A 27,574-nucleotide genomic window follows, 5' to 3' on the forward strand; every position below is an offset into this window, starting at 1 on the left:
AACGACAGAGACGTCTGTGTCAAAGTGAGAGTCGCCCCACGGCTGCCCAGGTTGCAGCCTAAAATCCTTCCCAAGCAATCTCTTCTGTTTGCTTCGCTGCAAACAAAGGAGCGTATTCGCAGGAAGAGGCAGCAAAATCAGACTTGGTGGTCAGGAGTGGGGTGCAGAGAGAGGACGCGGGAGTCTCACGGGCTGGATCGGGAGCCTGGGGGGTGTCTCCCTACAGAGGGGAGCACAGAGCGGACGGAGGGACAGCGTCCGTCCCTGGTGACTTCCCCTCCCACGCAGGCAGGCGAGCGTGGGTGGGAGCTGCATCCCGGCTGGCGCACGGGGGAGAGGAGCCGTGCCGTAAAGAGCTGGGGAGCGCGGGATAGCGCTTTCCCCAGGGACTGAGCAGCAGTGCAACGCTCGCGCTGCCGTCCTGCCTCTAACCTCGGCAGCGCTGCAAAACAGCAGTAGCAAAGTTGACTAAACCACTAAGCCAGTGAGAAAAGAAGGGATTTCCTTGCGGGTTAGGAAGCTACGCTGGGGTGTGAAACTCCCGCTTCCCACTATGGGGGAAAAAAAATAAACACAAGGTCTAATAAAAAGGCCTCAGGCCAGAGCCACCCTGCTTGTATTGAAACCCTTGTTTAAGGGGAGTTTGGAGCAGCACAAAAGCCAGAGCTCTCTAGTCGCAGGTGCACGAGCTGAAAGCTGGGGGGTTTTTGGCTTACGGCCTCCCGACAAGGGCCTGCGCTCCCATCAGCCCTCAGAGCTAGGCTGGCTCCATGCGTGAGCAGGAGATCTCCAAGGAAAACCCAGGTGCTGCAGGAAGCGGAGGTGGTAACACAAAAGCCGTCGCTCTTTCGGCTGAATTGGCACCGAACCAACGTCACACAAAGGTGCTATTCTGGCCGAGTCCCCGCCGGCGCAAGCGCTGTCTGGGCAGAAACGCTGAGAAGCCAAAGTGCCATGAAAGCACAGGCAGAAAAAGCCTCACTTATCCCACGTGCCCTTTGATTCTCCCCAAAAAGGCATGAGCTCCACTCCATCTCTCCACAACAGACACGTGCAAGGATTATCAGGCAGAAAGATCATTTCGCTCCCCCGAGCTGCTCTAAAAGATAACGCCACACATGTCCAAGAGTTCAGTAGCCAGAGGACAGGGGGCAGAAACGCAGCAACTTGGCTGTCCTGGGACCCAAGACAGAAAGGCTCTACTCTGCGTACAGCCGAGGGGAGGGAAGTGTGAGGGCCGAGCTGCCGTTCGGCAAAGCCGCGCATCCCAACTCCCATGTCCCACTAAGCCTCCGGCCACGGTGGTGAGGAACAGCCGCCCCGTGGCTCTGCTGCCGAACACGCGGCAACGCTGGGACAAACCTCACCTTCAAATCAGTCCCCAGACCGGCTGCACGAAGCCTGTTAGGCTGCGCAGTGACGGCAGCAGCATTTTGCCTTAGGGCTGGAACTGCATCCCGGGACCCAGTGACTCCAGCGTCTCCTCTGCAATGCAGAAAACCCACCAGTGCCTCCCGGTGAAATCCCAGGAGCTCAGCACAGGGATGGGACGGAGGCAATTCAGTCGGGGCCCCCAGACTTTCCATTTTAATCTCCAGAGGCTTCAGGAAACGCTTCTCTCACGCACAGCAGGAGCGCTTCACCTGCGTGCACTTGACATTGCAGAGGTGAAGCAGTTTTTCAGATTTCACCTTTTGCGGTTTGCCACGCACAAGGCTAACAGCCCCACTGCCTTCCCCTGGGAAGGTGGAGATTTACGGGCTCCCATCTCACAAACAAACGTTTGATTGTAACTCACCTTAAATACATGGATGGCCAAGGACCCATATTAATTAGCACTGACATTTACAGCAGAAGCCATGAGATAAGAGTGATATGAAGATGGATGAATGCCAAGAGGATTTGGGAGGCAAAAAGGGCGGTGGGGGAGGGCTGGGGTTTTCTCCGTGCATTCTCCTTGAAAAGAGAGATTTGAATTCAGCGTTTGGATTAGAACAGGAGAAAATTGCAGTCACTGGGACTGTCTTGCCACGTGTCTGAATTGCAGGGTGCTGCACGCTAAATGAAATGACAGAGGGGCTGCTGGACTGGACGGTCCCAAGTCACTGGCCTTGCATGTGGGCCTGAACATCACAGTTCAGGCACTGCTTGGCTGCAAGGGTCTGGCTTAGCTTTGGTTCAGAGGATTTCTGAAAAAAACACGGACGTCCACCAGCTGCCTCTTTCCACTGAAGCAGGGTCAAGCTTAGGATAAAATACAACCATCCCCTCTTTCAAACTTTCATCCCAAACTGGAATAAACCTCTTCTGATGCCCTTGGAGACTTGGCTCCTTCCACCACTGACCTTCACGTGCTCCAGTGGACATTATCAGCCGTTCAGGCGCCGTGGATGAGATCCACAGGTATGACCCAGGTAGACTGAAATAAAGATCAGTTTAAAACAAAAGCACTGGTAGTTCTTTTGTTTGCCTTCTGATTTTTGAGCCATTAGGTCATACCCTTTTTATACCTTTCAGCTTTTCTCAGTGACAGAGAGGTGCACAACACTGAGGGGTCTTTAAACAAAAGCTAATATGTCTGCATAACCCCTTCAGTCCTACAGCTGAGGCTTCTGGAAAAAAATTAATTGTTTTAAGTGCTGGAAAAGCTGCCTCCATTCATGACACTTTCTATATGACAATATATAAACAGCAGAAACAACTGCCCTTTTTCTGAGCATTAAGCAACCCCATTTCACACTTTCCTCCCTACTGTGCTGCGACCTCCTGAGAAAGAGTCTTCCAAATTCTACAAATTTGGTTTTGGAGGGCAAAGATATGGAGCAGGGGAAATGCCTCGGCAGGAAAGGCAACGGAGCCGACGCTTGATTGCGGCCCAGAGGCAGGTCCGGTTCCTCGGGACTCTCGAGCGCCGGCGGCAGGGCTGTGCTCAACGCTGCGCTCGGGGCCCTCGTTCCCTCCGCCGTTCCCGCCCTGCAGATCCGGAGCTCGTCGAGACGCAGGCACACGGCTACAGAGGAGGGCAGAAGGGCTGACTCCTGCCTCCCTCGGAGCGGAGGGAGGACAGCTGGTGCGGCAGGTCCGCGAGCAGGGACGGTGCCCTCCCTTCGCTCCCACCCCCGTGTCAGCACACCCAGTCACCGCAGGTGGGCTCTTCCAAAGCACAGAACGTGAAACGCAAACAAGAGCGACGACGATCCTCAAAGCATCTTTTCTCTCTCCTTTCACCATCCTGCTAATCATGATGTCTGAGGCTATAAAAAGACACGGTACAAGAGCCTGTCTCTTATTCTGCTCTGCTTCCGTGTTTGCAACCATGGCTTATCTAATGACACTTAGGAAGTGTTACCAAGGAGACTATTTGCATCCTGCATGGTGTTGCTAAAGCAACACTGCTAAATTAGATGCAGAGCTCTTAGCCTTTATGTACCGTATTTGCATTGCTATGGAAATGAAAAAGTCACAGACTTAAACTATATTTGGGTCATCCACTCATCTAAGCACCTGAAAATAATCCAATGGCAGCAGCTATGGAGTTCCCCCTTGAAAACTAGCATATCTAGCTCTCTCTGTCTTTCACATATTTCCAGTTTGCCTGGCAATGTGATCTACAGACAAAGAAAGCCAGCTTTTCTTTTACGCAATAACCTTCCTATACAGGATGTGTTTTCCCTATATTTTTATGTGAATACTTCAGGGCATTTTAACTGTCCTGAATAATTACAGTATCTTATTATTTTGTGGAGCACGGAAGGCAATTTACAAGTAGCGGTTCCTAATATCGACTCTGAGCTCAGAAGCACTGGAAGTGAGGTCACCTGCCTGAAGCTTACGGAGCAACACTTCAGCCTCATCCTGAGTCTGCGTTTGGCTGTAAGCAGTCACCACTCAAGATGGCCCATGGAAATCGTAAAAGGCTAAATAATGTCTAATATGGATAAAATACTGATTAGGGAGGTGATGAGAATATAGAATCAAAAGAATTTAAAACTATAAAGAGCTTTAAAGGAGCTATACACAAAAAGAAATGTCAGGGGCTATTTAAGGTGAAGTTGCAGAATAAATTAAACAAGAAACACAACAGACTACTGGTAGGAGGAAGAGAGAGCAAAATGAACCAAGAGGTACATTGGGATGGTTTCCAAAGCAAGTAACAGCTTTTCTAGAGGTCTGGCCACTTCTCAATATGCTAAAAGATATATTTAAAATTAAAACACCCCCTACCCCATCATGTTAATGTACAAATATGGATAACTTTACAGCAAAAATTGCAATTGCAACAAATTATATGCAATTGTACACATACAATAAATATAATTTAATTATATTTAATTACAAAAATACAACAGCAAAAGATGAAAATTGTGGACTGCAGAGACCTTGAATGAAACGGACATTACTTTGCTTGCAAAGTTTCCCTTTTCCCTGCACGTTCCCAGAGCCACATTGCCATGAACCAGCACCAACGGAGCAGCTCTGGTTTGTAATCACTGGTCTCTCTAGTCTAGAGCCGTGGCTCTGCGTTTGGCTGGATCCTTAAAGATACCAATGAATGTCACAAGTAAAGACATTAACTCTCTGAACTCAACTCAAGTATTCAGGTGTAAATCCAGAGCAATGTATTATCCCTGCAGCTTTCTATTCTGATGGTCTGAGCAGTACACTTTGGACAGTCACATATAAGAATAAAATACTACCCAGTACCTAGCTGGAACTCTCCATCACTATTTAATATGTTTATTCCCAAAATAAATCCTGCTTTTAACCCTTTCCAATTTAACAGATAAACTCATGCAAGGACTTAAATACTTGGCATCCATCACTGAATTCAGTCAGCTCCCAGAAGGAGAGCAAAAGCACCCTGCTCTGCTTCAGTGTATAATACAGTTTGGGAGCCTCTCATTAAAAAATCCTTACTTCAGTCCAGAAGCACTACTGAAAAGCACTCCTGGGAGCATCTTACCATATATAAAAACCTCTTTTGCAACAGCAAATCTGATCTCGCTGCTGACCCTAATCAAGAGAAGGTAACTCTCCTTCCTGGTGAACAGGTTTGAGCTTGAGAGAAACGAAAGAGCCAATGTCCAGAAAGCGTTTCAGCTGCCAGCACCTCTGATTAAGCACTTCTTATACTTGGAAATTTGAACTGGAAATATCAGAAAGGAAGGGACAGGACTACAGAATCTTCTCGCTGTATCAGGCCCCAGTTCAACCAGGCAGAGTCAAGGATGTCCTTCGGCTCTTCTGCTTTTAACAACATTTAAGGATGCTTTCCAGGGGGCTGGAAGAGGCAGAAGCACCTCACCTTACAGCGAAGCCTGTGGCAGCTGAAGACGGTCACCTCCACTCAGGACAAAGCTGTTGATGCTTTTCTGAACAGTGAGAGGGTGACGTGGGTGCCTGGAGGTTGGCGCTCGCTCAGTGGTTTCGGTGGGCTGGGAATACAGGGCCAACCTACAGCCCCCGCGCTTCCCTGGAAAGCAAAATGGGATCCTGAGCCTGGATCAGACGAACTGTATGGGAAATTCACGGATGCAGGACTGCTGTGTTGAACAGACGAACTTTCTGCTGCCAAGTTGTTGTGCAAAAAAAACCAAATAAATCATTTTACGTCCCTAGACATCAGTCTGTTTTAGGACAAGGGGATGGCACAAGCTCTGTTGCCTACCTCCTGGCAACATCTGCCGTGAGACACAATTCCTGAAGTTTTGCCATGTTCTTAGGTCCTCCACCAGAAGGTGTGCCAGAGACATAGAAGAGGATTTCAGTGCTTGACCATTTTCAAGGGTCTTTCGGTTGGCTTTGGATCAGGTCCTAAATCTGTATGGACAGGGCCCATACTATATTATGTGTCTCAGTGATTCATTAGGAAACCGGTTCTCGCTGCAGCCCAGCATTTAAAGCACCTCATTAAAATATGTCCTGCTCTGTATCTGACACAATACATTTGGCATAAAAAAGTTCTCACCGCACCCTGAAAAGCGCTGCTAGCCTGTGAATTATCGTGACTTCCCTCATCGCAGTTCCTACATGGCCTTATCTAAACTGTGTCATAAATCTTCAGGGTTTTATCTGAACTCTCCTCCTCCTAGTGACAGTCTGTACTTCTGAATAATGTTGTCTCCCTATGAATTACAAGAGGCACAGCAATAACGCTCCAGCAGAAGCAAGAGAAGCAATGGGAAAATAGCTAAAAGCTACACTGAACTGTTTTCCTACTTGTAATCTTCTGTCATATTCTGAGTTGGAAGATTAGATAACAAGGCTATTTATACTAGCATTGCAGGGTGTGCATCGCAAAACCTTTATTGTAAAACCACGGCAAGTATGAAATTTTAATTTTGCCTGACACTTTCCTGTTTTACAACTTGATTTGAAGTCTTTTTTTTTTTTTAATTTTACTGTGGAGCTATTCATAATGGATGTAGTATTGACATTTCCAACTGGAATTTTACCCTCAGTCTCTCTTCCCACCTATCCCTTGGCAATTTTTCCTCCTGGGCTTCATGTTGGCTGCTGCTCAGCCAACAAATACACAGAGCATGGGCAAGAGCTACCAGAGCTTGCTCCATTCATTGCTGGACTGCCCACCCGCAGGACCAACTCTTTTCCAGTTGAAACCTCAAGCTGATTTTTAATCTCTCTGCTAAGGCCACCAATGCATGCCAATACTGGCTGAGAACAACTGTCTAAAGGAAATGCACTGAACATCACATTATCTATATAGACCATTAGGCATCCAGCAGATGGTAAGAACTTTCTGCTACAACTAATGCAGGGCAGATTTCTACTGGAGGAATAAGGCTCTCAGCTGTCAGTACTTATCACTTGGCATTTCAGCCCTGAACTTGCAAGAGGTCTTTAAAAAAAGGTATTCTTAGATTTAAATAGGGAGAATTTTTTGCATCAGGTTAAATTTATCCCTGAAAGCAATGAACTCGTTAAAGGGATGAACTTCTAAAGCAAGTATATTAAATGATACACAGAAAGTTGATGGGAATGTAGGAATACAGCACTGTACGTGAGAGGTTACCCAGATCCTTCATAATGTATTCCCTGCATTTTTTACAGACAAATTAAATCATCTCAACTACTTCTCCTCTTTCCATATTTCCATATTGAAATGCTGCAACATAATAGATTAGTGAGGCACAAGTTTCTCTCCCTTTTTCTACCACGTCTGTTCAAGTGACTCACTTAGATTCTGCTGGCAACTTTAAAAGTTATTTGCATTCTGTCTTCTAAAAGCTACGCAATATTTCTTTATGAAACCACCTCATCCCTTCCTACCAAGTAAATACTTACTAAGTATAAAAACTAAGCGTTTATCATGGACCAGAATGATCCTGCATGATACATATCAAAATGCAATGGCACTAGTTGCTCAAATAAAAGAAATATAGATTAATACCAACACATTTAAATGCACAACTAAACAGATATCAGTGAAGGAGATTTGAACTGACCTTCTGATGAAGAGTTGGAATCTGGATAGTAAATAAGCTCTGGTTCTACAGCTGCTCTGCTTATCTGCCAAAAGCCTGTCCAGTAGCAAGTTAATACTAATCTTTACAATAGACGGTGTTGATGAGCAGCAGAGTACAAAACACAGGCACGTCTCCATCCAAGTAGCAGTTAAAAGGAAATCAAGCAGAGCTTATGCCCAACAGAGGATAAAAGATGATCAGTGGGGTTTTCAAATCGTATGTTGACATATGGGAAGTTAATGTAAATTAGAATGAATCAAGCATAATACGATTACATTTCTTCTGATCAGGTCAGGGTCAGGGTGTGAGCTACAGCTTTCAAGGATGCTGAAGCTGGAAGGATGTCCAGACAAGCATGCCGGAGCTGCTCGCAAAGGGGGAAACGGGAGATTGAAACTGCAGCCGCCTGCAGCCCACAGCCGTCCATCCTTTGCTCCTCTGCTCCTCTGTCTGTGAAGGGGAGCAGACCCCCGTGTGAAAGTCCATTGGATGGCAACCACAGGTGGGCCAGGCTTTCAGACCAGCCCAATACCATACCTAGGTCAGACTTTCACGCTCCCATTAAGGTGCCTAAGGAAGAAACCAATACCCCAGAAGTGCCCCTAGTTAATTCCACTGGGACAAAGGAGTCCAGATATCTGACTCTGGATATCTGAGTCCAGATGGGCCAGCTCCTTCTTTAGCATCCCAGTAAGGTCAGACCTCTTCTCAAAGGGTAACGCTAAAAGCACGTGCAGGAACATGGGAGAATTCTGGCCCTGCTTTGATCGGTTTGCCTTTTAGCAAGTTCTTTGCCCGCATGCAGTACTTTCAGGTGCTATAGATGTTTTGCAGTTAGGAATTCTTTTTACTTGCTTGACAAAACATTATAAAACTTAGCGAATGCAAGCACTGAGATCCCTCTCACAAAGAGAAACCCTGTTTACCAAAATCAATACTACCACTAAAAATAAAAATGCAATTTCAGGAAAGGTATGACTGTTCCTGAGAAGAGGCCTATGCTGGCATCACCTTTCCCTCACTTTTGGGAAAGGCACCTATAACGCCTTCTGAATTCCCACTAAGGAAAGTGCGTGAAAATGCTCAAAACCTGCCATACCTAGCCCACATGCCCCTACCATCCACCAAGCTTTCAAAGGTTTTTGTTTGAAAGCAAACAGAACTTTTTCTTTGACCCAACATGAATATTGTTTTAAGATACCCCAAAAAGTAGAACCAGTAGAAACATTTCCACTGGGTCAATGGAATTCTTCATCAAGTTTTTTCCTTTCCAGTTATTCACGCCATTGCTTCCCAGAATATTCCCCTCGCCTGGAGAGGAAAACACTCAACAGCGGTTTCCAGAGTTTTCATTGTACCTGATGCATTGCACTCAGTGGCCCTCCATGACACAAGCCAAAGGCAGCACAAAAGGGAAAGTGTGAACAAGTAAGCAGTCCAAGCCAAAGGCAGACTTGCACACGACTGCAAATATTGATACATACCCCTATGTGTAATCCACAGGCTTGTTACACCAGCAGCAGCACTTGTTAGCACTAACTAGTTACAGAGCTCCGCAGCCATTGCTTTGCTGAAAGGACTGTAATGCAGCTGGAAGATAACCTGGAAGCTGTCAATCTTTTCACGTCCCCATGCTAGACATAGAGTGTGTTCTGGCCATATCATAAAAATGGTGAGATCATCTCCGAAAGACAGCCAACAGGGAATCCCTGCATATGCCCATGCCCATGTGTGTAAGCCCACACACGCAGGAACGTCTGGAAGTGTCCATGTTACCAGCAAATCCACAAATATTGAATATGAAGGAACAAAGAGAAGGAAGAGGCGCTGCAAGCAACGCCAGTAGCTTTAGAATTTATTCTACCTAGAATTTTATTACTAGTTTTCCAAAAAATGTTTACATTTTATGCATTGAATGTCTTTTAATGAAAAAAAGCCTGCATGGTATTTTATCGCTGAGGCTGGTCGAGAATTATTAAGATTTACTTTTCAGACGTTTGCATAGAATAGCCCTGAGGTTTAAGCTGACAGTTTTCTGAGAAGTGAGAATCCTTCCCTTCAGGGAGGAACTGAACTAAGGTGCGCTAACAGATAATTGCATAAACACAATATCACCATGGCATCCTCTGCCCTTACTGTTGTAGAACACTATCCTACTAGACTTCAATAACTAAAAGGCTAAACAACAAGTAGTATATACATGCTGGTAAAACTGGAATCTTCCATATGACTCACTTTTACCAGCTAGAGAGCCTCAAGAATGAATGGAGAGGAAAATCTACCCTAGCTCAATTTTAGCTACATAATTGCATCAGCACATATCTTAGTATGGGTAATTACCCAAGTGTCTATCCCACTTCCCAGCTACACAGCTAGCAATACCCAAGTTAGCTAGGCTAAAAGCCAGCTCAGGGGTTCACGTATACATGTTGCAGTCACAGCAGAAACTTTAACCACTGCCAGACTCTAATTTTCAGTTAAAATTCAGCTTTTGTCCTCAAAACTACTTTGGGGTTTGTCAGTTTGCAGCACAGAACTGAGCAACTGCACAGTGCTGTGATTAAAGTTAGAAACTACTTTGGGATTTGTCAGTCAGTTTGCAGCGCAGAACTGAGCACCTGCACAGTGCTGCGGTTAAGTCCATCTTAGATCACGTCCGGACGGAGGCAATCCTGGAACAGACGTGTTGCCAACCCCACTCCTCAGGACAGTTCAGGACCAGATTGCTAAAGATGTCCTCAAATTTCAAGGCAGACTAAGCCAGAGCACATGCGGATTCCCAGCTTGAAATAAGGAGCCACCATGAAGTTATGCACCGTAAGTAAAACAACATGTACTTATGCACTTGCCACGGGCAACAATTTCAGCGATGCAGAAGTAGCTGGTTCCTGCAATTATCCTAGCAGCAGTAGGTAAGAAGAACAGCTGCCAAATCTGAAATCTTCCAAGCCTCTGTATTAAAAGCCTTCCCCGGATACAGGGATATCCACAAAAGCTTCTACTTCAGCAGCCTCAGAAACAAAATGAAAGAGTGGCCACTCAGGCCCTTGTCACTCAGGAGTTCAAAGTAAGCAAAGAGAAAGAGAAACTGCCTTCTCTTACTACAAAAAGCCCATGAATGCAACAGCACCTTTACCTGTTGAAACCACACGACGCAGGAGACATGGCCCACCCTGTCTCATCCAAGAAAGATGTGATGGGAGTTTGCACAGGGGCTTCATCACAATCCCTACTGTCTCCCAATTCAAGAAAAAAGAGGATGAATCCAGCTAGAGACCAGCCAACATCAGAGCAGGCTAGAGGGATGGCTTCCATCCATCACTGCAGTATCTGAACACCCAGATGGTGGCAGCTCCATCTGCCACTGGTGTGGAGAAGTTTTCAGTGCTCATCTCAATATTATCCTTACCTGCTGAGCAAGAGTAGCCATCGGAAGATGCCTTTGGGAAGCTCATAGGAGCAGGGCAAGTGTGTGGTCTCTGTGTTTGGTAAGCTCCAAAGGATTCCTCTTTCACGCCCTCATCCAATCTCCCCTAAAACAGGACCCATTTTAAGCATTCATAACATCCACTGGCAAGGACCTCTACAGAGCTACTAGCCGCTGTAGTAGCTACAACTCCTTTTGTTCAAAAAGATCAAAAAGATCAAAAAGATCAGGAATCCACTAACTTCATTTGATGTCCTCCTAGTTCTTGTATTAGAAGAGACAGTGAACAGTGGAGCTCCGCCCCTTCTCTGCATGCCAGTCAGGATTTTGTAGATCTCTAGCATTTCCCACCCCAGTTGTCTCTTTGTCCAAAGGTAAGAGTCCTAGCTTATTCAATCTTTCTCTATATGAAATTATTCCAGGCCTTTGATCATCCTTGTGGCCCACCTCTGAACCTTTTCCAGTTCTCTATATCCTTTTTGATATGGGGGTAGGGGAAAAATCACAACTACACACAATGTTCACATTCATACAACAACGTAGTCACAGCCTCTATTTTCTTCTGCTTTGCTTCCTTCTAACTTCTAAATTTCATTTGCTTTTTTGACTGCTACTGAGCCTTGGACAAACATTTTCAGCTCAATCCCCCAAATTGCTGTTTTGCTTCCTATTAGTTTTCAAAAGCAGCCTTTCTTGCTCTGGGGCAAAATACACAGCATCACCTGTTGGCAAAGCAGCAAATGCCTTCCTGGGAAATTTCTGACAAACTGCACCATTACCTGCTTCATCAACAGGCTTCAGGGCCTTACAAAAAGCAATATGAGAAATGAGAAGTAAGCTTAGTAAATTACTGTGTTTGGAGAACTGGGCAATTATAGGCAGTTAAGTGCAATAAATCAAAGTTCAGTAGCTTGAGAAAAAATCTCGTGCAAGGGAGAAGGTCATATAAACCTGAAAACCTTAGGAAGAAAAAAGCTTACACCTACAACTTGGATGCACTGACAGAGGGAAACACGCACAGTCCAGGAGAGAGCGAAAGCAGAAGGGCAGGAAGCAGGAGGCAACCTTCAAAGCCGTAAGTGATGGAGGCCAGCAGCTAAATGAACCTCCTGACTCTGTAAGACCGAAAGAAAATGAAATGAGACTTCAAAGAAGAACCAGTTATGACAGTAATAGCAGCTGAAGTTATTTATTTTTCCTGTGAGATGATGACGGATCTCCACACAGCAGAGGACACAGCACCAACACTGGCACCCCTGCCCAGGGGCACCGCTTGCACCTGCGCTTCTAATCCCCATGTTCATCAGCCCCTAACGTCCTTTTACTCCCAACACAGTTTTATCTAGCAAGTACACGAAATGGAGCTGGCAGCAGGATATTCTTTCCTGTCAACAGTGTACAATTATTGAAATGCCTACATCGGCCAGATTACCATTTTCTGCATTTATTTCAGACGCTCGCAAAATACCAGTGGAAGGAGTAAAAAAGTCTGACATATTCGCACATCAGTGGGACATATAACGCTTGGAATAGCAACTGCTAAAATGCAAGTAAAGATTATATAACCATGACTGTCAACCCTCGTGCACCAGGAAAAGGAGCAACGCCCCTGCCTCCTTGGTAATTTGCTTCACGAGTTGTGTTTTCTGGAGGCTTGATGCCAGAAGGGAAGAGTCACAACCTTCAGCAAACGATTGCTGACTCTGACTTGAGGTTTCCTAGGCAGAAGAAGAGACTAAGAACTGTCCTGCCAAGGTACTACCAGCCTGTTTCACACGGTACTTTGGAGCTATCAGCCCAGACTTGTCCCACAGAAATCACCAACCCACATGAGTAAAGGTTACCTGTATAAAAGAGCAGTAAATATCGTATGCTCTTTAGGCATAGACTATGCCAGCATGCCGGCACATGACTCACATGTCGATGGGACTCTCCAGATGCCACTGTAATATCAATAATAAAAAATAACCCATTAGTAATCGGCCACTGCTGAAAAGGGGATCTCCAACTAATGGTGGCCGTCGCTGTAAAATAGCACATGCATTCTTTTGCATAAATATCATAGATGCATTTACTGATGAGAAAACTTACAAGAAGAAATCCTGCTAGCTGGCACTCACCACGGAAAGCTATCTTCCCAAGCAAGAGGATGTTCAGGGAAGAGCAGTAAAACTGACGAGGTGGCTGGAGGAAAGGATTTTAAAAAAGGAGACAGTAATACTTCTTAGCTTTTACAATGTACTACTGAGCTGCTGTCCACAGAAATGGCTAAGCCTTCCTGCAGCTGAGGACACGGAGACAAGTGAGGATTGAGAGCAACTAGCCTGAAGAGCCCAGGAAACGGCATTCAGGTCCCATGCCCTCACCTCTGAGGCAAGGGCTAGCAAAAATTGCTTTTCAAACATCCTGGACCAGCAAATCTGGGAACTAAACAGCAGCCCTAAAAGGGCACACAGCCCACAAATCACAGTAGGAAGGGTTAAACATATCTAGCAAGGCTGGGCAATAGCTAAGAAACGAATGCCACAGGTACAGAGATTTGGAAGTTGTTACACTAGATGAGGAGGATAGCTTAAGGAGCTACACCAGGATTAAAAAGGAGAATCAAGAGGGGATATTGAATAAAGTATCTTGGAAGAACCATGGGACAGTGAGATGGGCTGAGCTGGGGATACATGCCTTGAGAAATAATAGAGGCCCCTTTGACTGGAGCAGTTCAAGCCAGACTGCCGTGGTAGCAGTGATGAAACAGTACACAGAGGCACTGACGCAAAGGGAATTCACTGGTTGCTCTTTTTCATCTCAGAATCTAGGGGATTAGGTATGGCCAGCGTTTTTCCACTCAGGTCCACTTCAAACAGCCATACACACCTTGCGCGATAGTTATCACAAACTGCATTTCAGAAAGGGTGGAGAGCAAAAGCCTCCTGGAGTTTATCTGGCCACGTCATAAGCAGATTGCTACCAGACAATCACAATCTTTTGCTCAGCATTAGGAAAGGACACAATGGATCAACGTCTGTCATTCTAGAGAAAAGGCCACATCTTGAGTTAAAGGAAGGGAAAAACTCATACGAATGCTGAAAACAATCTCACCTCAACCTCCTCATCATGATGTTGCCAAATGGCAGCCTCCAACCATTGGCCATGACTTTAAGATTAACAAGCACATCAAGACTGTGGCATCCGGTCTGCTGAGGTCCTGTTTCCACTGACTTATGCTTCCACTATCTGCAAACTGACCAAAGCCTGCAGCCACAACTGTGACAGCAATATCTGCATTAACCATACCACGCCCACGTCTGACACACTGCCTTGGCATATGTAACTCCAAGGTGTAGGTGTCTAGCGGCTTCCAGTGAACAGCAGCATGAAGTCCTTCTATAAAGGGCTAGAAAGATCAGATTTTAAAGGGTTGTCCTATTCGGAAAACAACTCCAGTCAGGCTGGAGTTCCAGATTTATTGCTCCAAGCACCTTCAAAAAAGACCTGCCTTTTCCAGCAACCTGGTTTATAAATGGAAGCTGAAACCTGAGAATTAGGGTGAGCACTTTCCTTCTCATGCATGACCCCCAGAAGCAAAGTGCTTCTGGCAGCCAAATATTCTGCCAGCCACGCCAGACATCGGCGATACTTCTGTTATGCCTTCAACACCATCAAAGTATCTCCCGGTCTTCAGAAGGTCTGCTTTAGTAACAACGATGGGACAACTGGCATGTTGTTCTGTGGATGGTCCAATAGAAGCTCTGCTGCTTTTTGCAGCACTAACAAGAATAGAAAGGACTAAACATTTACAGTGTCCATGCATGTCGTAAGCAGATCTGCTATGTATGGAGGTCTTATTTCTTACATAGCAGAGATGTAAGGTTCAGGAACTGATTGCAGGCTCCCCAGACCACCGTGGAAAACATAATGCACTCCTGGCTTCTGCTTTAGCAGGAATAACCCAAAATTATGCCTGGCACCAGGTTAGGAGGATGTTATCTGCAGGAGGAGAGTGCCTGATGGTGGCCAAAGGCTCCCAGTGATTACCAAAGCAACCAGTTCTTTTTGTCCTTAACACTGAGTCGGAAACTAAGGGAAGAACAGTGGACCTTCAATTAAAATACACTTTACGAAATGTTAAATGGCAGATATGTAACAAAATTGTGTGACATTCATACTTTTGCTGCTACGCCTCCAGACCATTTTACAGGAACCTGTCAGATCTGATCAGACTTGTTTATTCTGCATTTAAATGCAGGACCTGAGGCAGTCCGGTTTCAAAAAAGACAGAAAAGGCACATATTGTCCCTGGCAGTTGCTTGGTTTTTACAACATAGACAATGCCTTGTTAACTCTTTAACTCAACATCAAAATGATTCCAGTGTTCTGCTACATTACAACGTGAAAGCAATTCTGCTTGCTGCCTCAGCATGGGTAGCAATTTAATTGAAACGGACATTAAAGGAAGAAAGAAACAAACAAAAGTGCCATAAAAAAAGACAAAATCAGGTGACTCAAACATAGCATCTTGGAAATCTCACGTAAGTCAGTGAGAGTGGATTAAGTGGCATGTCCCTTCTGGCTCCAGCCTATACATTCTTAACTGCTTATGGCTGCTCCAGAAAGATTTCCAGCTGACAGCATGATTCGTAAAGATAAATCCTCCCTGGCAGTTTACAATCGCATACCAACTACTACAGCATCGCGTGTGCCTTCACGTTTGCGTTGACAGAGGACGATGGCTCGCTGCTTAGGGCGCAGCACCCCCCTCTTTGCAAGGCTAGTTTTAAACGCGACCATTGTCTGGGCTGAGTTTCTTCCTGCCTCTGTCCATGACAGGGCAGGAAGCGTTCTTAAAGTCTTCTCGCACAGCCATTAAAAAAGCCATGATATAATCGCCCTCAGTTCGCGCAACTGTTGCAACGCAATCATGCAATGCAGGGGGAAGGGAGCGGAGGAGCGGAACGGAAGGATAATGCAAATATCGGAAAATCCTTCGGTATAGCATTAGTTGTCCTCCCTGTCATTAATCCCTTCCACTCCCCTAGACCATGCCAAGGAAGCAGCTGAAAGCTCAGGGAAAACGAGGGTGAATAACCAATATCCCTGTTCTCACATGCTGCTTGCAAATTCTGCAGCACGCTGGGGAAGCTGCAACAAGTTTTGATCATTGGAAATGGCTGTGGAAACAGCATCTTCCCTCGCTCCTCGCTTACGGACGGATGTCAGACAGCCTCTCCCCACCTCGTTCAGAGCCTCCGGTCGTGAAAACGTGCTCAACAAAGAGGCAGCCAGGCACCGTCGGACGCACGCAGCGCATACTGCTGCCGAAGGAAATCCCTTTCAGGGATGACAGGTTATTTTCTGCTCCCTCCACCCTTCCCGCATACAGCGAAAGGAGGCGAAGAAGGGCAGGGACAGCGACCCTGGACGCCAGCTGCTGCTCGCCTTACACAAACTGTCCCCATCCGATTTGGTCCAGGCAGTGCCGCACAGGGATTTCGGAGGAGGCATTTCATCCTGGCGAGGAGAGTTGGAGCAGGAGAATAGCCAGGGCCCAGAAGCTGCACCGCGAGCCCCAAACATGCCCGGCCCTCCCCGAAAACGGTGTGGCGGGGGCGTCGCGGGGCCAGACCCGCACTGCCACCGGGCAGGGGTGCTGTGGGCACTGGGGGAGCCCCGGGGTGCACGGAGGTGCCGGGGCACCTGCCCTGCTGGGGGTGCCCGGGAGTCCGTGCGGTGCCGTGGGGTCCTCAGGCTGCCTGGAGTTCGTCCCGTGTGGGGTGTCCGGCACCCTGACCCGTGTGGGGTGCTCGTGGGGTGCCCGGAGTCGGTCCCGTGTGGGGTGTCCAGGACCCTGACCCGCGTGGGGTGCCCGTGGGGAGCGCGAGATCCCGGCCCACGTAGGGTCCCCGTGGGGTTCCCGGAGTTGGTCCCGCGTGGGATGCCCGCCCGGCCGCGCCGTACCTTTGAGGTGGTGGTGGCGGGCGCGGTGCAGGCGTCCCTGGCCGCCGCGGGGCAGCGCGGGGATGCTGGAGAAGCTGCTCCCCATGGCGGCATCCGCGGCGAGCCGAGCCGAGCCGAGCCGGGCCGAACCGAGCCGAGCCGGGCCGAGCCGGGCCGAGCCGGGCCGAACCGAGCCGAACCGAGCCGAACCGAGCCGGGCAGGCGGCACCGCGCGAGGTCTCTCTCCCGCCGGGGCCGCGGCGGCGAGGCGGGGGCTCAGCGCTGCCCGCGGCGGCTCCCGCGCTCGCTGGGGCGCCGAGACGCCGCTGCGCCGCGCCGCGCGGCGGGCCCCATGCCCCGCGCTGCCCCGCGCTGCCCCGCGCTGCCGCCGCGGCTCGGCGCGGCTCGGCGCGGCGGGCGGGGCGGCGGCGGCCCCGGCCCCGGCCCCGCCGGCCCGTCGCTATGGAGACCGCTGTCTGCTCACGCGGGGTCGCCCGGGGCGCGCCGCCCCGCACCGCCCAGATGTGCCGCCGCTGGCGCGGCCCCGCCCACGCGCCCCGCCCACGCGCGGCACCTCCCACGCGCGGCAGGTGCGCGGGAAAGCGGGGGGCGGCCCCGGCTCCCGCGCAAGCCCCTCCCGCGCGGCCCTCCCCCCTGCCCCCACTCGTGGGCTGGTTCCCCCTGCCCCACTCAGGCTTTCAGCGTGGGGGGTTTAGGGGCTGCAGGAGCGGTGCCGGCAGCCGGGACGCCGCTTCTTTGCCATTAAATCAGAAGAAGGACATCTGAGGCGACACAGCGCAAGGGGCAGCGGCTGCCGCACCTCCCGCCTGGAGTGACCCGCTCCCCCGGGGCCCGCTCGGCACGCTCCCGCCACAGAAATCCGCAGCTGGCCCCACAAAGGAGCTGCGTCGCACAGAAAAATCCACCCAAGCGGGCGCCTTGAACAGTAAAGCCCACTCAGCGGTTCTCCTTAGCTGTATATTTGCATGCTGATGCACCATCTACCCATGCTCATCACCGCCAGAGCGGACTATGGGAGCGCGGTGCCTTAGATCGCTAGCGCGGCCAAACGGCAGAGCGCCGCTGAAAGCACAGCGTCCCCGAGGAATGAGCGGGCCAGGCCCTGGGGAGGCGCTTACCATCGTTCCTCTGTTCTCCAGCTGATTTCCACCAAAGCCTTGCTCCCCACCCAGAGCGGGACGCGCCGTCCCGGGAGGTGGCCGTCCGACGACAGTTAGGACTTTGGTGTTGGAGCGGCGCCGTGGTTGCCGCCCAAGGGAAGGCAAAGCAGCTTCTTCTCCAACGCTCCTGGCTGGCGGAGAGAAAGGCGCGAGCATCAGAGAGGTCCAAGACCTACCCTTGCAAGGCAGGTGCCTGCCCACACTACCTTCTTATCCCAGGTGGGTCAAGATGGCGAGGAGCTCCAGACAAGCTCCTTAGCTTAGTGGGGTAGGGTGGAAATCAGGGTGCACCTCGTGGATCACTTCACTCGCAGGTCTCCTGGGAAATGCTCAGAAGCTGTTACCGCTTGTATTCGTAAAGCAGCTAGCGCGGGGTCACTGGCCACGTGTCCGGCTCCCGAGAGCTACTGCAATATATATGCGTCCTGGCTGGACAGGACGCATAACTGGCTGGACGCCCTTTTTTATTGGAGCCTGCTGCGCGGCAGGGACGAGCTTCTGCACTGCCTGTTCACGCGCGCCTGTCCTGCAGGCATGAAACCTGCTTGCATGTGCACAAGCAATGCCCCTGCCCATCATAAGAGAGGAAGCCAGGTGTCAACACCAAGCTTGTCCATCAAGCACGGGGCTCCTCTCCCCCGTGCCTGCTGTTGATCCGCCCGGGTCGGCGAGCTAGCTGCAGTGAGGCAGTGAGGACTGACCGAGGTGGCGAGGTCCCCCTTGTCCTTACCCCAACAGCACTGTGGTCATCCAGAGATTTTTACCATCATGACCATGACCTAAGATCTGCAGGAGTTTAGGAGGTACCTCGTTAAAATAAATCAAGTATACTACATATATATATATATATTTTTAAGAGGACTTGTAGGTTCTGGAGATCTCTCTTCCCTTTTTACCCCCTCACCTTCCCCTCCCTCTCCCCCTGCAAATATTACAGCACACGGAGAGTAAGCTGTTGAAGGAACAGCACGCAAGGCCAGCAGGTTGCCACTGTTACTACAGTGACCAAGTTTAGAGCACACAAGTCTGGGACTGGAAGGGTCCTTTGAGGTCAATTACTATCTCCCCTGCTACTGCAACAACCATATCACGGTGTGTCGTTCATTCAAACCTGCAAGCTTCACCTGGCATTTCAGGGAGCGCTGAAGCCTCAGAACAGTTTCAGTTCCACTACCTGGGGGTTGTAAAAGGTCTGATCCCTTCTTCCTATTGAATGAAATCCTTAACGTTCAGCATCCTTCCAAAAGGTGATATTGTCCATCCATCCACTCACCTTCCACCCCCACCCCCACCCCTTCCTTCTCCTAAAAAAATTAAAAATCCTTAAAAACTTAAAATCCTTTCCCGGTCAGGTAGAACACATACATGAACATTTTCACCACGTTTTTGCCACACTTTTGCCAGCCAGAGAGCTAAAAGGCCCACTGTTCTCCGAAGCTGGTCAAGTAAATAATTCTCGGAAGAGAAGGGGAAGCCCTTCTGAGGTTAAATAATAAGACTTAACCAAAAATTTATGACCAAAATCTGATGCTGAAACGAGGATGAGGATTTTTTGGGTCCATGTGATGCAGGAGGTTAGGTTGAAGAATCATAATGGTCCTACTCAGTCTTGGATATGAGCATGAACCAATATGGATAAGAGGTGCACCGCGTTTGGGCATTCTTTCTCATTTTCTAACAAACTAAAAGGGATGGCCAGACGGGCCAGAGGGCTACCCCGACAGCTCAGGGCTTGAGCTTTTGCTCAGACACGAGCATCTCACTATTCAGAGCTGCCTCTGTATCAGGTCCTGCTGTGGCCCCGCGTTGAGTGAGCCAGCTGCCTCCGCAGGCAGAAAGCTCATGAGCAGAGGTGGGACAGACACTAAGACTGAGTCACGTCTTTATTTATATCCTTTACAAACATTTTATTTCCAGCCAGCTCATTACAGTGAGCTCACAAAGGAACACAGGACCAGAATGGCCCTTGGGTGGCCTTCAGCTCCTGACTGTTGCAGACGCTTCATCATACAATACTTTCCCTCCCGCTGAATCTAATTGTCAGCAACTAACAAGAAAATCCCTGTTTTTTTCTTCTTTCCTGTTGTCTGATCTCTGTTTGTGTCTGTCCTTGAATTGTAAGAAGTCTCGAGAAAGGACTGTCCCTTTTCATATTTCTAGGAAGCTTTGTGTTTATGTGGTGGAGGGGCGTGTTATCGTAAGGCAAACAGCAATGGAAAGATGCTTCTCCCTGTTGGATAAAAGAGGTCATGAAAAAGGAAAGGTACCAGGGTTTTGGACTGGAAGCATGGGGGAAATCCATATAATAGCACAGGGAACGTTTCTGTGCAGTCATCCATTAAATGACAGGCACTCACGCATGCATTATGCACGCCGCTAACTGTGCTTTCTGCGTGCTATCTCACTGCATGGTGAGCCCACTCCCAGAAGGTACCGAGTCCCTGCCACTCCAAATTCAATCCTACTTTAAGAGATCAGGCAAAAAAAAGTTTAATCTTTGTACCAGCTGATAGTGTGACTATTAAATTACAGCACACGTGGCTGATAGATTGTGTCCTCAACCGGGTCCTTTTTCGCATTGGAGATCCAAGGTAAAGCACAATTATATCACTAAAAATAGAAAGCTATATGGATCTGCCTTAGCAACATGGTCAGCTTCTGTGAGAGATGGACTTCGCTTTGCCCCACACTGCCGTCAACACTGTTTTGAGGAATGCAAAAGAGCATCAGGGTTTTGCTGCGATCGTATCTTGGTTCACTTTACAACAGAGTCTTTGAAATTGCTCATGACAGTGGTTGGATAAGGAATGAAGGGGAGGTTTTTTTTTTTTTCCTCTTCTTGCCAACTTATGTCAGCTCTTTCCACAGAACATGTTGAGCAAGGTGAGAAATATGCTCTGCGATCACAGAGGCCCTCGATAGACCAAACAGGATCCTACCGATTTTGCTTTCCTGCCTTTATCGTGTGCTTGAGCAACAGGGAGTATTGAAACAGCTTGCCAAGTCTGCAGAATTTTCATGCCAGTAATTCAGGAACTTCACTATTTCTTAGTATCAGTGATATCATTTGAATTGGCTAATTAGGGACATGCAATTTCTTGATACAAGTCCTGTCAGGTAGTGGGCATCTGGTGGAGAGAGGCTGCTGCATGGTAGAGCAGGATATGTCTATCCTGAATTATAATTCTCCACCTTCTAAATTGGAGGCATACTGTCTGACTATGAAAGGGGCCAGATTAGACGAGAGCATTTCCATCTAAGGACTCTGGGTATTTTGCAGAGATGTTTGACTCCCAAGTGTTAAGCAGCAATGAAGCAAGAGTAGTTTAAAATTCCCTTTGCAAAGCCTGTGTTTGTGCCTTCTAGGTACATCGTCCCTCAGAGGATTACACAAGAATCCAAGCGAGCACAGACAAGGTGCAATTATGAGGAATGATAGGAAGAAGAGTGCTCAGGAAGCCTGAGCCATCATTGCCAGGGACTTGGGCAGACACGTCTCGGAGTTTATGCCCCAAGAGGATGCTCAGGGTAGGAGGCCTGACCTGAGGAATAAGCATCACGGAATAAAATTTAGGAGCAGAGAGTGGACTCTACCCAGGTCCTTTGTTGGCTTAGAAATGCATGGAGCCCAGGAGCTCCAGGAGCCCAGACCCCTTGCTAGCACACAAGTGCCTACACAAGGGAGGTGCTAAAAAATTGGACCTGTCATGGCCTGACCACCTTTCACACGTGCTGGAAACATTGATCCCAACAACAATCCGAAGGAATGAATGTTTTCCTCATTTTGCAGATGGAGGAGCTGAGGCAACAAGCTGTTCAACTGACTTGGCAGATGTGGCAATGGGGCTGCAGCTGGAGATAAGCTACACCTCCCTTCCAGACCAGGGCTTGTTCCACTGGGCCCTGCTGATTTCACGCACCCCTTAATTAAATTCCTTTCCTTATGCACGGGAGAAGAATCCGCAGAAGAAACCAGTTGTTGCTTAATTGGCCCTAATTAAATGCCTGGAATCAGAATTTCCACAGAAGTGGGAGAAAAAGCCACATATAGCCATGAAATGTACAAATCTGCACGCTGCAGGGAGAAAAAGATCATTTGGGAGATATTCCCTGCACCTAATTGCTGAGCTAATCTCCTTTTTTTTTTCTTTTAAATTGCCTGAATGATGACTGGGGACGGACATGCTTGATGTGGTCCAGAATTCATATGATTGCTCCCTCTTTCTCTTCACCCAAAAAGACAGTATCATGAATAATCAGGTTTGATTTCTAGGTATACTTTGTTCATCTTTTGACAATGGTTGACTTCACTTGGAAAAAAAAAACATCCAGTAGTTTTCCTGGAGTTGTATAACTGTAGACACTGGGTAAGCCATTCGTCATCTTGCTTCATGCAGTAAACATACTTTGATGCATTTACTGCCCTAGGCTGTGCATCTCCCTGCACTGTGCATCTCCCTGCACTGAAGCCACGACTCTTTGCTCTGTGCCAGATCAGGGCAGGCACCACCCTAAAACAAAATGCACTGCAGCCTTCATGTCAGGAAAGTTTCCTCCTGTTGCCCTCACCTCTGAAACTGGTGCAGGGTTGGATGTTAGGGTAAGATGGGACAGAAGCAAATGCCAGCATTACGAATTAAGATAAGGCAGAATGACAAGAGGCTGCTCTCAGTCGCCGGTGAATACCCTCTTGCTTACAGATTTCTCTGACTAATAAGACAACAGATATCACATCGGCATCCAGCATGTCTCAGAACTGAGTCTTAGAAGATATATCTACAAATATTAGCTTAGTGTGAAGAGGGGGAAGAGATCTGAAGACGCAAAGCCTCGTCAAATTTCTAAAATACTTGGCTTCAGCCAGCAGTCAACAAAAGGTCATCATGACGGGTGATCTTCCAATTCAGTGTTCCTTCCCCGAAAAAGCTAAATCCTAGGGTCGCCTCTGTTGTAAGAAATGTAGATACTTGTTTGGTATGAGTGGGAAAGCAAAGAAGTTTCCATCTTTCATGAGACACTGGCTCCGCTGTGCACAGACTTGGAAAACATGCTTTGTACAGCCAGGTTGATGCTTTAGATCAGTTCTGTTTATTTCCCGACCTTTACCTTAGCAGTTCTCCCATTCATCACCACAGGACCTGCATGAGAGCAGAAACTGCTGCCTAACCTTGAAGGCAGGATACAGAACCACATGTACCACTTATATAACACTATGGTGCCTCCTACATACACAGACATCCATCCTGGAGGCTGTGAGAAAAATCGTTCACCCAGATTGGTGCTTCAGCCATGTTTCCACTGCTTTGTTCAGCCCCTTAGGCTCTTTTTCGTGGTGGCATCAAGACCTGCTTTTCAAGGCTTTTCCGAGTCCCAGCTCCATCCGCCAGAACTGTGAGGCCGACTCCTGCCTTTAACCGTGGATGCTAGTGTCTATCAACCTGTCACTGTGCCTCCTTCTTTTCTGTAGAAACTAGCCCACGTTTGTATGCACAACCCATCCAGCCCGCTCCTATACCCTGAATCTCTGGCTATTTTAGACCCTGCACCCCACACAATGCAATATGTATGGTTTCTTGCCCCGCAAGCTCTAACAAAGCATGGCCTAGCCCTGCTTGGCTGTCATCCCCCATCGGTTCAAAGTCAACATTATATTTCACATGTCTGCTAGAGCGGGAGAACTTGCAGAAGAGGGAGAGAGGCACAAAGAGCTAGAATGACACTCTGCCTCCTTCTTTACCCTGGGGCATATCTTCTTAAAGTGGCTGTTTACTCATAGCTTTAAGATCTCACTTTAAATCTTACACCATGGAGGTAAAATACTGTTTAAAAGGCAAGAACCTAGCATGTCTGAGTTCAGTCTGAGTTCTCACCCGTTGCACCAGTGAACCTATGCCTTGCCAAGGACAATGAAGACTGAACTTGCATGAGATGGGCTGGTCGGTTTTCTGGAGTTTGGCAGCTGTGTTAGCTGTATCTAGTAAACAACTAGAGCAAGCATACAAGAGACATCCCAGCCGATCCCTTCCTTCGGGCAAATGAAGTTCCATTTTGTGAACAACATCAGTCTGTTCTTTGGACAGAAGTAGCAGTAACACTGTACTGACGAGCAGAGGCTGGTGGAGATCTTTTACATTTTTAACTACCATTTTGCGAAGCATTGTTTATTCATTTGTTATGAACTGTGCAGAAAGTTAATAATACAAAGACAATTATTAACAGGGGAGAATATGTAGGATGATTAGAAAATGGGAATTTCTCCCCCACACACTAGTTACGTTTCTGGGGCTCTGGCATGCAAATCTGAATTATACTCTTTGCAATACTTAGGTGAGGCGGATTTAAGTCCTTTTTAATTCAAGCTTATTGTGCTCCCCGTACTAGGGAACTTTGCAGGGCCTGCTGAGCCCCAAACCTATGTTAGAGCAACCCCAAGGCTACTTCCTTGCATGTTGGAAAGCTTCAAGAAGGAGCAAATGCTGGTGTTGCAGCACCCTTGTGCCATATCCCAAAGGGCCAGATCTTATCATGAAGCTGGCACGTACGTGAAAAGCCAATACTGAGCAGAGGGTGTTTCCAGGGGAATCAGCTCCTCCCTCCTTAAAGGGTCCTTTGATCTGCAAGAGAAATCTGACTGGATTTTAGCACAGCTAATAATCAAGCTTTTGATCTTCCTTTGGGAGTTTTGCTGCCTTTCAGCCAGACCAAACCCCTACTTCCAGCAGTGCAAACCAGCGATTCCTGCCTAGCACCTTAAGATGCTTTATCAGCTCCATAGATTTATAAGAGTCATGAGGGTTTTTTTGCTCCCACTCACTTCACTTTTGGTTAATTTCTCCATCGAACCATTTCCAGGGACAAGGGACCTTCCCTTCAGTGTCACTTTGACATCTGGGTCAAGATGGTGAATAGTTCTACTGAAAAGACAGACAGATCAATGTGGCAAAACATGACAGTTTGAGTGATATTTCCCTTTTAAAGGGAATCCTACATTCTTTATAAATCTACATGGTTTTCTGTTAAGGCAGGAACAATGAATCAAGACTCTGGTGACAGATGCCAATGCAAATCATATACCCATTCCTATTTCTCCATCCAAATATTTGCTTTTAATTAGAGTTGCTGCTGAAATTAACAGTGGAGGTGCCCAGATTTCTAATTGGGTCATTGCAAGCCAACTTTATGTCATGCTGAGAAGTCAACCTCCTCGGGGAATATCGCAAAAACCAAATGTTTAATAAAAGCGGTTAGTTGCAGAAAGAGGAGGTGTGTTAAGGGCTGTTACTCTGCACCTCTAAACGTGCTTGACACCCATTTCTAAAAGGGTGGTTTAAACTCTCAAAGGAAAGGCACCCAACAGCTTTGGTACATCCCTCAACGGTCAGCTGTCACAGGGCGGCAATTTCAAGGTATTAAGCAAGTCTTGATCCTACATGTTGTTTTGCCCACAGATTGACTTATTTTATGGTTGTGCTTCCCAAGCATACTGTACTTGAGGACTGGCAATGTTTCAACTCCTTTTTGGGTCCAGATCCTCCCCCAGCACATTTCTCACTGGAGTGACTGCTGACACCCCCTCACCTGGCAGCTCCCATCCCAGCTGGCAACCCCTGTGCCGCTCCTGGCGCTGACTGCCACCTCTGGATGTCCCCGGGGAGGGCCGACCGGGCTGCTCACTAATTCCCTCCTGACCTCGATGGGATCCCCCAGCAGGTCACACTGGCCAGGGCTGGAGCAGAAAGGGGTGACTTAGATATAGCAGCAGTCACCTTCTCGTCCTGGTCCACAGCGTCGCATGGGTGACATTGGACGTGCAGCCTGCTCGGTGCCTCCGGTGTCACCGTTTCTCTTTCTTGTTCTTTGACTCAAATGGTGATAGAAACAGAACCAGAAACAGAGAAACATCAAGTTTAGTAACATAAAACCCCTTTGATTCCCAAAGGCAGTTTGGAGTGCGTTCGTGATGGGAACCACTTTTCACCAGGAGAATAACAGGGACTGCTGAACTGAGCAAAGCAGGTGCAACTCTTTCTTTTTGCAGGGGTACGATCCTGTCCCAGTGTTGAAAACTAGCCCCCACAGGCAAAAGTCAGCCTTAATTCTGGTTTGACAGCCAAGGACAGCTAGTATTCATTTCAAAACTGTAATCCTGAAATGCACAACTAAACCAGGGAGGAACAGAGGAGAGCACAAGTCCCCAAAAGGGCTTATTTGAGTAATCTTGCTGACAGATCTGTTCTTTTCTCAAAATTTCTCGTCTGCACAACAGATCACAATATGAAATCAGATACTGTCACTGGGTTCTGATAAATGTGAACATAAGGACTCAACATTCCCTTTCAGTATGAATAAATACCCAATTCTAACTGCACAACTCGTATTGTTCATGCTGTCACTAAAATCCTGCAGGCGGCATTATAGCCTAGTAACTGAGCATCACCCATCATTACTCATTTCATGAATAGATTTAGATTATCTGCTCTCATTTACTGATGAACATATTTCTGACATTATCATCCCTTCTATATGCCTCTGCATCAGTTGTGTCTACTGAATTCAAAGGCAAAATTGTTCTCTGTCTAAGAATTATTGCTGAGATTTTCAATGTCTCTAAGACATTTAGAAAACAAATTCCCCTTTAATTTTAAGACTGCAAGTAAAGGAGAAGCTACCACACTATTATTAGGCTAATTTTTGCAAATTTTAAACGACTCTCTATCAAAAACTTGCAACTCACTTCCAGTCTGAATTTGCTGAGTTGCAAGTTCCGGGTCAGTGGAGCTCATTATATGTTTTTCTGTTTGAACCAGCAGCCCAAGTAGATATTTATACATTGTGGTTCCATCATGCGACCTTCTTTTCCACAGACTGAACAGGTTAAAGCCCTAGGCTCTTACTGCAAAGTCAAGGGTGTTGTTTTTGTATAATTTTTGCAGTTCTCATCTTCACCTTCTCTATCTTTACAGTAGTCAAGACCCTTTAGGGTAGAATCCAGCCTGAGTTTGGGAAGGAAATCAAGAGCAATAGCTGGGTTTGAAACAGTTGTCTCTGTCCAGAGCACACTTGCAGCTAAAAGAGGACACAGGCAATAAAACAACACTTACGCCAGATGCAGAGACTGGGAGTTTGATAACCTGAAATAATCCAAAATAATAACACTGCCTTGGACTTATATGGCTAATTGTTCTGCTCGGCTGCGCAGGCCAGTAAAGAGCAGCCAAAAGCCAGCAAACAGCGCAGAGGAGTCAGCTCAGGGCGCTGCCTGCAACTAGGAGCAGGGAAGCTGGTTTGTGGTTGCTTTGTGGCCACTGTTTGCTGTCTTGGTTCCCCCCAAAATCAACTTAAATCACACAAAGATGATTTACTCCTAATGAGCAAGGGTAGTTCTTGCCAGCGAGTGCTGGAGACCAGACAGAAAGAGCAAGTGAGAAATGGGGAGGCAAAAACCAGAGGCAGTACCGAGGCACTGAGCAGCCTACGATGAAGGTGCTACTTTGGGGCCGTGAAATTAGCTGCAAGAAATTTGTCCAGGCCTGAAGCTGTCCAGCTGC

The 27,574-nt window shown here is 47.7% G+C and overlaps 1 protein-coding gene across 2 annotated transcripts in view; it reads right to left on the reverse strand.

Annotated features, from left to right (window-relative positions):
• NEURL1 (neuralized E3 ubiquitin protein ligase 1) overlaps positions 1–17,133 on the reverse strand; it is a 165,142-nt gene extending 148,009 nt beyond the window's left edge. The window contains exons 1-2 of one of the 2 annotated variants that reach the window (XM_068949749.1): positions 16,867–16,983; positions 16,144–16,419 (exon numbers count right to left, since the gene is read on the reverse strand). In XM_068949749.1, the coding sequence (XP_068805850.1) occupies positions 16,144–16,219 (76 nt within the window). In that variant the 5' untranslated portion in view covers positions 16,220–16,419; positions 16,867–16,983. Of the gene's footprint in view, positions 1–16,143; positions 16,420–16,866 lie in introns of both variants that reach the window. The other variant, XM_068949748.1, reaches the window with a different exon arrangement.
• Positions 17,134–27,574: the final 10,441 nt, after the last annotated feature.

Source organism: Struthio camelus, chromosome 7 (assembly GCF_040807025.1).
Source record: "Struthio camelus isolate bStrCam1 chromosome 7, bStrCam1.hap1, whole genome shotgun sequence".
NCBI lineage: Eukaryota > Metazoa > Chordata > Aves > Struthioniformes > Struthionidae > Struthio > Struthio camelus.